The sequence below is a fragment of the Plectropomus leopardus genome, chromosome 4 (assembly GCF_026936395.1).
Source record: "Plectropomus leopardus strain MGB_pleo_1.0 chromosome 4, ASM2693639v1, whole genome shotgun sequence".
Lineage (NCBI taxonomy): Eukaryota > Metazoa > Chordata > Actinopteri > Perciformes > Serranidae > Plectropomus > Plectropomus leopardus.
This window is the reverse complement of record NC_142179.1, coordinates 36344756-36358879: the sequence shown is the minus strand read 5'-3', so window position 1 is coordinate 36358879 and position 14124 is coordinate 36344756. Positions and strand designations below refer to the sequence as shown.

Genomic DNA, 14124 nt, shown 5'->3' with positions numbered 1-14124 from the left:
ATATGTGACTTATGGCGTGTCACGAGCGGCGCAGGCTACAGCCACAGCCTGGCAGCATGAGGCATTTTTACTCATGACACACTGGATTCTGCCTGTGGTCAACAAGAACTATTTCTTCATAACATCTCTGGAGCTGAGCTTCAAATTACACATGTTATATGATGAACTATGTGCACATTAGCGGTTGAGGCAGCTGGATCTCAGACGGCTTCTCTGGCAGGGATGTTAGCTGTTTTTTGACACGCCACCCAGAGCGGCAGACACGCTGTCATTTCAGTCTGATAGGACCAACCTCAGCATTACACTAACACCTGACTTTAACTTATGCATTATAGTCATTATGCATCAGAGCCTGTATTACATGTACACTTTGTTTTAAGCCTGCTGCTTGTTTCTTGCATGTGAATTTTTTATGCTGTTCTTCTGGCCTTTTTGAATCTTAGTGTGAATATTCCTACTAACATAAAATGTGATTTAAACTTGTTAAATGCTTCAACAAATACTGGATGGGCATATTTAATCCCACACAACACTGTTTTATATTAGAGGCACATCTAAATATAATACTTGAAAGTTAACTTTAAATGAGTTCCAATGTTTTATTTTCATTTTATTATTATTTTTTAACTGTTAAGTTTTGCATCTTATTTTTATTAATTACATTGTTCTTTTGCTTTATTTTGTACTTTGCTGCTGTAATAATGCAAGTTTACAATATCGTATCGTATCGTATCGTATCGTATCGTATTGTATCTTGGCAGAATTAAAAAATCCCATCAAAAGACCAAAACCAACAATTTGAGACACCTGCCTAATGACACACTGTAACTTGAACGATGTGTTTTAGCAACAATGGAGCTATATGGCACAAAAGAAGAAGATACACAAATTGTACTTGTTAGAAGATACATCCACTGTTTGGTTTTGGTCTTTTCAGGAGGAGGAATCAAATTACTGAATATCATCACACTAATGCTTTGACTAATAAACATTGTATATCCTATGAAGGGTTTCTGTCAGAAAGGGAGCACAGCTGGTGTTACAGCACAGAGAAAGCTCTCTTGCCTAGTCTTTAATTTGCAAATGATAAAGCCCCAGAGAAGACAGAGAGGACCTGTAAGTCCAGACAAATCAGTGCACTGACCCCCTGTGAGCATCTCACCTCTGTTGTTGAGTTTGATGTTGAGGGGCAGCTGGGTGGCCATGGCCAGCAGGTTCTGCTGCAGGGCGTGCTGCATGATCCTCTGCTGCTCCTCTGCCACCATCATCATCTTCTTCTCAGGCGGTTCTCCGCTCTCCAGCTTCTCTCTGAGCTGCTCCAGGGCTGCCGCCTGGACGGCCGCCGCGGCCTGAGCCGCTGCTGCCTGGGCAGCCACAGCTGCTGCGTGATGGCCGCTGGGTGACATGGGGAGGGCCACCCGGCTGGGCAGACAGCTGGCCATCATGGGCTCTTCTGTAGAGAGAAAGAGCCTTTTAAGTAGGTGATATCTGTGTGGAAACACAGGTCTGCATACACGTACATGTCAGAAGTCATGTCATATGCATTTTGAATGAGATGTATATTGAAAATATTCACACTAGTTCCTGTGAATATTGAAATCTCCTTCATTATGCATGTCACATCGACATTTTCATTCCTACATTTCTGCTTTGTGGGTAAAGTCTATGTCTAACAGTAAGTGCTTTTTAAAAAAGCATTTTATTTAATATTATTCATTCATTTTCTGTAATCACTTGTCCTCATAAGGGTTGCGGGGGGGCTGGAGCCAATCCCAGCTGTCATCGGGCAGAAGGCAGAGTACACCCTGGACAGGTTGCCAGACTATCACAGGGCCGACACACATATAGACAGACAACCATACACGCTCACAGTCACACCTAAGGGCAATTTAGAGTCACCAATCAACCTGACCTGCCTGTGGGAGGAAGCTGGAGACCCTAGAGAGAACCCATGTAGACACGGGAAGAACATGCAAACTCCACACAGAAGGGCCTGTCCATGGACCAAACCCCGGTCCAACTGGGTTTCAAACCAGTGACCCTCTTGCTGTGGCCGACGCCACTATGCCGCCCTGCTATTTCATATTATTCTAAAGTAATTTATTTTATTCAGTTTTTCTGTTTGATACTTGCTTCTGGAGCTAGGCACGAAATCATTTCACTAAATTATGTAATCTGTATAATAGTATATGTGACAAATGTTGTTTTGTATTCTATACAATTACTATAAGTACTGGAATCAAATAAACTTACTAATCCTCAGGGCCTGCTTAAATATTACACACAATCGTATCGCTCTGCACACAAAATGCACTTTTCAAAGTTTGCTTTAAAAAATATTATGCAATAATATTCTTTTCTACTTTCATTGAATTCATTTTTTAACCAACATCAGTCAGTCTAATCATAAATATCAAATATTCATTTATTTTCAGAACTTTAAACCTTTAAATGCCAGGTTTTTGTAAAGATGGCACTATGTTTTTAGATGGAAACCCCAAAGGATTAATATTCTGTTGTCTCTTGAACTTTGTTTTAGGGTTTTCTGTGTGTGTTTTTCTTGCTTTCATGTGTTCATCATGGTCAGTCTGTTTCCTGATTTATTTTGTAGATTTTCGCCCCATGTGTCATGTCTTGTGTTACTTCCTGCCTTTGTCTGTCTCCTGCCTGTTTTATCTGTCACACCTGTCTCACATCACTCTCATTAATCCTTCCTGCTCCTCAGTGTCTCTTAGAAAGCCACACAGCTGTCCTACATCAGTCTCGATAGTCCTTCCTGCTCCTCAGTGTCTCTAAGCCAATCAGCTCGCTGCCTATTCCTCTGTCTCATCACCTGATTCCTCTCACCTGAGCTTCTCTGTCCTTTTTCTCCACCTGCACTTCATCCCCTTGTCAGTCTGGTGAGTATTTAAGTCCTGCTTTTCACTTCACTCTTTCTTGGCTCTTCGATTTATTTGTTTGATGTTCAGTGCTCTGCATTACATGACACTTTCATATATATATAAACAAAATATTGAAAGTCTCTATCACAGTTTTTTTTAATATTATATCATCTTAATAAGATAAAGTAAATAATATGGAACATCAATTCAGACAGTGTTTATGCATAAAATAGGTGAACAGGCGTGTCCTTTAGGCAATTGTGGAAATGTAAATACTTGACAAATGAAAGTATTTTGTCTTACTGTTGCAAGAACTATTAGAAATCCCCCAAAATGATCGAAGTGTCACAAAACATTCCTGCTTTTTGATTTTCAGCATTTTCTTCACTGGTCTCATAGCCCAGACATATTTACAAGAAAAATGCCCAACATAAATCCAACAACGAAATCTGGTTGACAGATTTCGTTGTTGGGTCCAAATCCCTTCTTAAGTCTTTTATGGAAAAGCATTTATGAATATTTAATCCTCCTTAAAATTCCTTTCAAATAATGTGGAAAATTTTGTTGGATCAATTTAATTTTTACAAGTAATCAACTTATAAATGTGTGTTTGTAATCATTATAACAGTACATGACACTGTAAAATCCCTTTTAAATAATGTGAAAAACGTAACATTTTGAAGAATCAACTTAAAAATGTGTGTTATTCATACTTAAATACAATAACTATGTACACAAGTTTTTAAGTTGATAACCCATAAAAGTTCATTTGCTCAAACTAAGTTTTCCACATTATCTAAAAGAAATTATTAAGTGTAATGTATTTAATTACCCTAATTATGATTATAAGTTAAATAATGAATAATGTTCTTTCAACATTTTTTTTCACATTATCTAAAAGGAATTTTGAAGGGTTGCTGTGGCTAGGTTTTATCATCCATATGCAGCCATTGTATGCTTCTTTTTATACTTTTTTAAAATAATATCCCCAGTATTACTTTATGGTCACTGTGTTGTTTGCAAATTATTTCATTGTTGTTTTATTGTTGCCTTGTTTTTATCTGTGGCTTTCATGAAAAACGCTTTGTAACTTTGTTCAGAAAAGTGCTATATAATACAACTACTTGTCATTATCATCATCATCATTATTATTATTATTATTATTATTATTATTAGTAGTAGTAGTAGTAGTAGTAGTAGTAGTAGTAGTAGTAGCACTGATAATAATAATAAAGGCACACATGGTAATCCATCAGTAACACATGATGCTGGCAGATTCAAATATTTAATTTCATAATTGAAATAATGGATCATATTTAATACGTGAACCTTGCAGATTAAGTACACTGACCAGACTAAAATAACTTGAAACTAAAATAACTGCGTGTTCGACATGTCCGATGTCTGCGTGGCACGCTATACAGATTAACTCGCTGCTTCTTTTCCTTGAGGACGTGTAATCAAAGCACTCCCATGCTCTTGGTGGTGCATTAGTGTGTCTGATATGAGGAAGTCCTGCAAGATGTTTCCTCTTTTGGGCCAATGACCTAATACCCACAAGTTGCATGAGTATGAATGAATATAAATAAGGCAGCTATTGTGACATGTGAACATGCTAACTTCTTCTTAGGTGGCTGCGTAATCACGCAAGAGTTTCTCAAAAAGGTGTTGTGAGGTGTGAAATAGATCATGTGCAACTGTTTCTTTGACAAATATTCATGAGGAGGAAATTAATCATCTCTCAGGGTGACAAAAAAGGACTGAGTTTATTTAGAATCTGGCCTGGTGATTGCATAATGACCAGAAGTAGATTTTTTTTGTTCAGATTTTTGTATGTGGAGAGCTTCACTAGTAGTTAAAACTTCACTTAATTTGTTTTTTTAAAGGGTTAATTCACCCACAGTTTAAAAGAAAACATTGTCTTAATTTCCTCTCTGTGTCGAGTTATGCTTATTATGTCATCCTGTCACATACCATAAATTCTCAAATAAAGGCCACTTGTTTTTGAAAGTTGGCAAATAATGTTATAAAATATAATATAATGCACATTTAATTACATTATTCCAGTAGTATACATAAATGCAGACATTGTGCTTTTCTGCAAACTGTAGATGCATTACATTTGTACGTTATTATGTCACAGATATGTTGAAAGTTAATGTTTCAGCAACACTGTGGTTGACATGTGGTGAGGCACAAAAACCACATGGTTATAGCTAGGAAAAAATTGTGTATTGGCTTCAAATTCAGTTTGGGGAACAAGTCCCTCTGTCGAGGGCTTTCGCACCATGCAGAATTTTGGTCAGGTATTGTTTTGAGCAACGATGCCGGTCAGACGGGATTTCCACACGCTTCCAACACTGATACAATCTACGATAACGTGAGATAACTACCGACCATCAGTGTGAGCCTAATTAACGGTTTAGAACAGCTGTGAAGCGGAGTGATACATGCAGACTTAGAAGTTAACAGTCCCAGTGATGTTGAACTGTATATCATCACTCATGAAATGCCTCTCGGCCAATCAAATTGATTGGTCGGAACTAACTGTTATATAATGATGAATTAATGCTATGGGAACAGACCTTATGCTAAAGACAATAGATAAACATGGAGGAAGTGTTGCTCCACACAGTAAACAACAAACCAGATTAGAAAATAATGATTTTGTTAATAAAATATGATGGAATATGCTTCTCTCTGCAATTAAGATAACTAGTCATTAAATATTTGTATTGTCTTATTTGAAATAGTTATGTCCTACAAAGCTTGTATCTTGTGTTGTTTTACGTTACCTTTCTTGATGACAGGCACCTGGGAGATATGGCCAGTGTTGTGAGTGGGCATGGATAGGTGGGACATGTGTATCTTTGGTGAGGACAGGAGGGTGGGGGTGCCCACAGGAGAGTAGTTGAAGATGGCCGAGCCGTAGCTCTGCCGGCGGCCTTCCCGCCGGTTGCTGTCGATAGCTGCCTGAAGCTCACCGGGGGAGCTCAGTCCCCGCTTTTCACATTCATATGGGTAGAGGTACTTCATATACCTGCAGGGAGGAGGAGGAGGAGGTCAATGATTTACTCTGCTTTTTGTCACTGTGTTGCATATTGTCAATCAATCATCAATCAATTGATTTTTGTAGAACGGGAGTGGGATTGAAAAAATAGTCTGAAACCACGACCACTGAAATGACATATTTCATAATTTCATGGGTTTAACAAAGAAAGAGGTATAATTTAATAAAGCTTTTCCCGAGCTTTTTTTTTTTTTTCCCTAGACATTTTTCTTCATTAAATATCTTCTAAAGTTACTATGTTTTCGCAATTTGTGGGACATTTATTATTAACTTGCTTAATGGATTTTTCCCATATTTTTGAAAGAAATCTGACCATTTGATTTCAATACTTGTGAAAGACATCTGAAAGCAGCACATGGAAAGTGATGTCGCTCCAGGTTTCAAAGGGTTAATCATAACAGATATACTTAAACCACAGAGACATGATGCAAAAAATCACCAGTGATTATGTAAAAAACATGTCAATCATTGTAGACACACACTTGTGGCTGGCCGCGGCGCTCGAAGCACTGAGCGCAGGTTATCAGTCGTGGGGTTATCATGGGCACTTGTACTCACTGTGTTCGGAGAGTGAAAGCTGCACTGGTAATGGAGGTAGGGAGGTTAAGGCCTTTGGTGATCTCGCGCCATATTTTCTTATTGATGACTTCCACTAAGCCGCCTTTTTCTGTGACGAGCTTGTAGAGCATGTAGAGATCCAACACCTGCTTGGCCATGATAGGAATCCGATTCACTGGAGTCCCTGCAGAAAGCAAACACAATATCCACAATCAATTCCATTAACTTTGGTTCCTCCCATCGATGGGCTTCTGCACCTTCTTATAAGGCCAATTTATCTCCAGCCAGTCAAAAGTCTGACAGCTCTGTTAACGGCAGAAAATATAACTTTCAAAAAAAAGTTTCTAATGTCTTATCTGTGCATCCACTGGAAACGGCTGCATCGATTATAAGTGTATTATTTCTATGACATGATGGAATGATCTCTTGAAGGAAACTCTGTGTAAAATCTTATTTAATTATGTAAGGCGACAAACTTCAAAGCTGGTCACAAATTCCACACGTCAGGCATTAAATAAAGTAAAAAGTAATTAACGTAAGAGAGAAACAGCAACAGAAGCACATATAAATTAGTCTGGACCTGTTTAAAACTCACAAATACAATCTTTGGAAAATGGGAGGTAATCTTCCATTAATGACTGCCAGCCTGCCCCCTTATTAGCAAAATAAAGGGGCTCAGACAATAATTTGTATTTGCAATTTAATGTCAGGCAATAAAGAGAGAACGGCCGGCTCTTTGTGAAGATTCCAAAGTGGTTGACCCTGAGATAATTAACCTGCATTTTGCTGATAGAGTTCCATTGTGCCCATCGGATTTACCATAATAGCGATCAATAGCCGCAGAAATATAGTGCAAACAACAGCAGTGGGGCCTATACAGTGCGGGGGGAGGAGAGCTCTGAAGTATCGTCTGAGGTGGTAAAACCACATCAATTAAGGCCAGTAATTACGGCTTCATTTCGCGGTGCTGGCATGTGAACGAATGAGACACTATTAAAACAAAAGATTGATGCTCCCCTCTCACGAGACAATGCCAGCAGTAAATCTGAAGCTGCGCCGCCTCGACATCGCTCTTTGGTGAAGGAAGTGCAGGAGAAGCTTGATTGAGACAAAAAAGTGATTTCTGCAGGTAACGAATGAACCTTCACAATAAGGTTTGTGAGTCCGCGTAAAGAAATGACACAGAAAGATAAAGCTCAACAAATCTGATCTTATAAGAAAGTTCTCTTTATATGATAAAAATTGCAATCTTTTAGTGTTTAGTTGTACAAGTAAATTGTTATTGACTGTTTTTTTTATGTCAGTGTGAAACTCTGATAAGCACCTTCAAGATGCACAATACTGGTTAAAATAGGACTGCAACTCCTCAAATTTCAAAACAGTCTCACAGAAATACATACATTCAATGGACACAACCTCTTGACAATGCATTATGGTGGGAACAAAATGTGTTAAATTTACATAAAAGATGGAAATAATGTCAATAGTTGCAGTTTGTTTTATTCTACAAAAATATACTTGATTAAGTTTAGGAAAAGATTGTGGTTTTAGTTAAAATAAGTACGCATGGGACAAAAGTGATGTAAACATATGTAATGTGTAATTATTAAGGCGTAACATGTTAACTTTTGTGATTGTGTTAATTGCCGGCCGACTTCCCGTCTTTGAGAGGCTGTGTGTCATCAAGGCGTATGCCACTTTTCAAGACCAACAAACCAGATATTTTAAATCATCACATGATCTTTTCCAAACCACCAAGTGCCTTAATCTAAGTACACAGCGCTGTTGATGTGTTCGCTACATAATAATGTACAAATGTAATGTATCCATGATTTGTGGAAATGTACAATGCCAACATTACAGTACATGCTCTACTGCAACCCTGAAAATTCTAATAATTTTTCTAACAGTTTCTAATAATTTTAATGATTTTGTAACATAATTTTAAACTTGTAATTATGATAATTATAAAATAGTTTTTTTCCCTAGACAGACAAATGTGCTGCATTTTACTGCTCAGTTTTTACCCCTTAAAACCTGAGCAAATGTGTTTAATTTCTATCGAAATATGAGAAGAAGGCAATGAGCAGCAAAGAAAGAAATGACCCCAGAATTAGTAAGAAATCTGTGAAAAGTACAAGAAAATTACCCCAAAATTAATTTAAAAAAAGAAAAACAGACCTTGAAAAGTGCTATAACTTTTGTACTGTAATTTAATTTTGATGATTCTAAATATAGTTTTCCCCCCACCTTTTTTCTTTTCATCTAAATATATTAATTGATTTGAATTTGTGAAACATTTATACAGCTGCTTCATAATTGTGAGCGGCATCTGAAAGCAGTGTAAAAGATGTTCCACCTTTTTAAAGGGTTAACTTAACAGTGAGCCAAACCCTAACTGAAAACTATAGGTACTAATTGTGATGAACACATATATTTGCGCTTAAACTTGAGAAAATAAGAGCGAACACTTTATGTGCCATGAAAAATTGTTTGCGTGTGTCCTGGGGCAGGCATGAAGTGCAGTTAATGGCTGGAAGAATCGAGTTCTGCGGCCGGCACTGAAGCTCCTCAGTCTCCGCCCTCCTCCTACAGCTTTATCTTTATTACCACTGATTATAATGTGTATCCGTGCTGATCTATAAAACTATTATTTTGTTGAAGACACAATAGCCAACCAAACAAGGATTGAGGTAATAAATAAAAGCCTCAGCCTTTGTCTGACAGAATCTGAGCTGAGACAAGCCTCTTAAAACAAGATTTATGTGCCTTCAATACTGAGGGTGATGTATTCAGCTCTCTGATTCCCTGAAAGAGATATAAGGAATAAAAGAGTGAGGATGGAGGCCTTTTGTCAGCACAAACTATCTCATCAGGCCATGTATCATTATGACAATGAGCTATGGTGGACAGAGTGGAAGAAATCCACTTTGCGCCGAGTCCAACAGTCGTCTTCGGTTAATCCCTCAGCTGCAAAGAGAAGAGGAGTTTGTAATTGGAGCGATGTGGAGCATCAGGAGCTCTGGTAGTGCAGTAATCATCTTTATGCTTGGCTTCATTGCTGATGCGCTCACTTTGCACCTCCAAGCCGATAATGGGATGAGAATTTCTTCTCCTCATTGACTTTGCTCTTTTAACCCATGAAATGAACGATTAATGCAGCGTCACAGGGGAGAACAACTGTTTATCTGTCTCTGTTCAACTCCCAAAATGAAGACGAGAGGGAGGAGGAGGAGGTGGAGGTTGGAACATGCTGATGGTCAGACATCTATATTTTCCAATAAAGACCCAAACCAATAATTACATTCAGTATTGCTTATTTATCTTAGAATAGAACACCTTAATTGCAATGTGATGTGCATGTGTGTGTTTGTGCGTATCGTGGTAATACTTTAAAATCCCATCTATTCCAGGCTAACTCAGCTGACATTCCTGTATTTAAGAGGCTGTAAATGGGTTGAGTTTTAAAGCTAATTGATGATACTGGTATCAAATGAAACTAAAAGACCTGAGGAATCTAGTGGTACCTCACATCATGCTAGCTTGTCAGGAAAGGGACTAGATAACACCCCAGAATTAGGTTAAATTTTGGGATTGAAAATGGCATGGCCATTTCACAGGGACCTCATGACCTCTGACCTTGAGATATCTTAATGAAAATGGGTTCTTATTGTATCCATAAGAATTCTCTTCACAGACACGCCCACTTTATACTAGTCTCATGCATTTTGGGGCAAAAAAAAAGCAGGATATTTTGTCTTGCTGGACACATTAATACTCTGGTTCAGTGGTGTACCGCAGCGGGTGTTTACTGTCACAGTCTGATAGGCAGTATAAAGAATGAGAAAGTGCACTTATACAGAGAGGGTCAGGGTGGCGAATGGGTCAAACAAACACTGGACTTTACTGCATAGGAAATGCGCAAAAAGTAGTTTTGAATGCATTGCATGCCAAAAGATGTAGCAGGATTTAGGGACCAATTTTAATTTCATGTTTAAAAAGAAATGACAGATAAATTTACCTTGTACCTTGTATTTTATTATAGGGAAACAATAACAGTCTTTGGCAACATAGTATATTACAGTGTGCAATAAGAACAGTATCATTTAGGGAGTTTTCTGTGCTGTGAAACATAGTGGCGGGTCATATTTGACCCCTAAGACAATGTAAGGGTTAAATAAATACTGTAGTAATGACTGGAAATGAGCACAGACTTCTTCATTTGCAGAACCTAAATGCCAGCTTAGTTTTCTCCGTGCTGGCTGAAGACTTCACTAAGGAACAGAGAGCAACATAAAAAAGACAGTCAACTCTAAAGTAAAAAGCAGGATGCAGCAGCAGAGCAAAGAGGAATATTTACTGTCACAGCGATCGAACACGCTGCCATTTTTTAAGGTAGCTCTCAAGTCGCCTTTTCTTCTGCCACATAGTATTTCTTAAGCAATTAGGCAGGGGACAAAAGTTGACTTATTTGAGAAAAAAGTGCTGATGGTAGTCTTCAGAGATAATAATCAATTAATAACCACAGCCCAGGGGGCAACAGTAAATCACCTTGGGTATTTATCAGCGCACAAAGGAGGCCATCACTGCCATTGTCTGCTCGACTTTTGATGGAATCTCTCTACGAGGATTCCATGTCTCCGCTTCCAGGACTGAAACAACATCACAAAGGTTTTCTGACCATCTGCTGCATGATTCAGGCCATTAGGGTGCCTCTGACGAGAGAAAATATGTCAGTGAAACACTGTACTCCTGTCACACAGGAATGAACTGACACTCTGCTCGCTAATCTCCAGCTATCTGATTCCGCTTCTGGACTGAAGTTTGAATGTAGCAAAGCAAATTACAAAAGATGTTGCCCAAAATTAGCAAAAAATTACCTAAAAACACCCCAAAAAGTAAGTAACAAAAACAAATAGTAAAATGACCTAAAAGTGCTGAAAATAGAAAATATACACTTGTTTATTATTTTATATATTTTATAATTTATTTTTTATAGTTATTTTTTATGTTATATCATTTTAAATGTAACAGTATTTTAATTTTAAATATAGTTTTCAGGATATTTTCCCTATTTTTGGATAACTTTCTGATAATCCTCCCCTTGTTTTTAAACTAATTTTTTTTATCACTTTTCTTGTCATTTTTTTTTCTTTTTTCTTTTTTTTTTAATTTTTGCAATTTGTGGGATATTTCTTGCTAAGTTGCTTTTTTCCTCCAGGTTTCAAAAAATCAAATAGGAATTTGAACGCAGAAAACTAATGTCAATGCAGGTTTCAAAGGGTTAAGACTGTTGCAAAAACCCAGAGTGTACTGTGTGTATTGCTCATGAATTCAGGATTTTTCATTGATGTGATAAAATATGTCCTTTTCCCAGTTTTACATGTTATACCTCATTGCAGGGAATTAGGGCTGTCAGCGCTTATGGATTTATGGCGATGCGATTAAAGCCCAACATACCTCTTTAATTTTTTTAATCGCTTTAATGGACATTGATATAAACATTTCGGTCTTTAAGAGGTTTTAAAGCTACAGTGATGATACTGGTATCATTAAACTAGAAGACCGGAATCCACCCAAATACATATTTATATTTATAAAAACTGTGTATTTATAATTATGTCCCAGAAAAAATAGGGGGAAAAATTAAATAAACTGTTTTTTCAGCACTTTTTTAAGGTAATTTTCATGTTGTTGTTTTTTCTTTTTCCACTTTTTTTGTGCTACTTTTCAGGGTATTTTCTTGTAACTTCTTTATTTATTTATTTAATTCTTCTTTTTGGGCCATGACTTGGTAAGTTGGTCACTGCCTTTTCCCTATGTGTTATGGCTTATCCAGCTGGCACAACCTGGCCAAAATATGCTGGCAGGATTATATATATATATGGATTATCTCAGCTTGCCTGTGAACACCTTCGAAGCCCCCGGGAGAAGCTGGCAAACATTGCTGGGAAGAGGCACTGCTGGTCTACCTTGTTGTTTCCTCTGATAAAACTCTTTCAGAGTAACTTAACCCCGACACTCAGCAGGTTCCCACATCAGATAAATATAGCTGCACACACCCTCACACACAAAGCACACTGAGGTGAGCAGATCTCCTTTTCATCAGCTCAGTATCACAACCTGCAATCATTTCATACGCACATGACACAAAAGTTGTGCATCCTGTAAAAATGACTGACCCGAGGCTGCAACCAGACACCACATTTAACCTGAACACTGTCAGCACATCTGTGAAAAGACATAATGATGCATACCTCTGAGTATACACAGGAAGGCCCTGAAGGTAACTCAGTTGTGATTACCTCAATGCTAATATTCTTATTCCTGCAACTCTGAGGCAAACATTGTATTAGATGATCATATTCAAGTGCAAAATAAGCTATGTCATGTTTAAACCAAAAGCATGACCTGTTCCAACCTGAAAATGCAGCCTGTTCTCACTCCGAACCATGGACTGTACATAAAGATGCGACACACCCCCACTTACACTGCTTTGCTCAAGTGAGGTTAAAATATCCCGGATCCAAATGTGTTGCCATCCTGTGAGGGTGATGTCATTGAGAGCCGGAGTCTGCACAGTAGCGATATCCACGGTACGGGAGTTCTTATCAAGATACCCGTCCCACCAGTCACTTGCAGCTCCATTTAATATGAGTCTTTGGGAAAAATGTATTTGTCATGTACTTGTACTTGTTTTTAGTTTGGCCTATGTCCCATTCACTAACATGGAGGGGCGAGCTTTATGACCTACACTGCAGTCAGACACCAGGGTGAGCTGTCATGTTGTCCATCTTTACATCCAGTCTATGCTCCGAACTCGTCAAATACCCCGCTCTGTCACTGCTTTGGGTGTACGAGTGTGACGCCAAAAGCCACCTTCCACATCTAACCGGAATGCAGCTAGATGGCGTCAGATGAGAATGTGCTTGGAACAGAACCAGTGTTGTTGTTATTATATGCCATCAGAAGGCAGGACAGCAGCAGGTGCATCCACATGTGATGTGCATGGGCTGTGTCACTTGAGAATGTGGCGCATGAGATGCTGAAGGACAGCATCCAGTAACAACACTGTCTGCCGATAACAGCGCAATATGGCAGATATCTCAAACACTCAGGAGCTCACACCTAAACTACCTAAATTGATAAATAGAACTACAGATTTTTGATTTGGGGGTGAACTGTCCCTTTAAGGCAGCTGGATAAATATTGGTTATTTCAGAAGTACATTGACAAAGAGTGTCATTCTGCTGATGGTATCAGATCAGAAAATGCTGATATGTATCACACTGAAAGGCCAAAATAAATGATTGTTTTGCATTTTAAGCTTGGAGGACTTGTCGTATTCATTTTGGTTGTGAGAAGAAAAAAAAAAAACCTAGATGCTGCCTAAAACATGCTGCTCAGAGAGGACACCCAAACCTGCTGTCTGTCCTATTATTGTGGTCTGAATGTAGCCACCCAATAAATCAACAGTATTAAAGGAACACTGTATTTTTGACACTTTGACACGATCTCTACCTATCAAGCCAGCCTGGCTGACATTTCTTTGTCCGCACTGAATGACAGTGATGTTTCCAAGCAACATTGATTAGGATATTTGGAGCAGTCCAC

The 14124-nt window shown here is 38.3% G+C and overlaps 1 protein-coding gene across 1 annotated transcript in view; it reads right to left on the bottom strand.

Annotated features, from left to right (window-relative positions):
* Nucleotides 1-14124, bottom strand: part of arid3c (AT rich interactive domain 3C (BRIGHT-like)) — an 88913-nt gene that overhangs the window by 4546 nt on the left and 70243 nt on the right. The window contains exons 4-6 of the mRNA XM_042488553.2: nt 6511-6694; nt 5678-5922; nt 1163-1453 (exon numbers count right to left, since the gene is read on the bottom strand). Coding sequence (XP_042344487.2) covers nt 1163-1453; nt 5678-5922; nt 6511-6694 — 720 coding nt within the window. The remainder of the gene's footprint in view (nt 1-1162; nt 1454-5677; nt 5923-6510; nt 6695-14124) is intronic.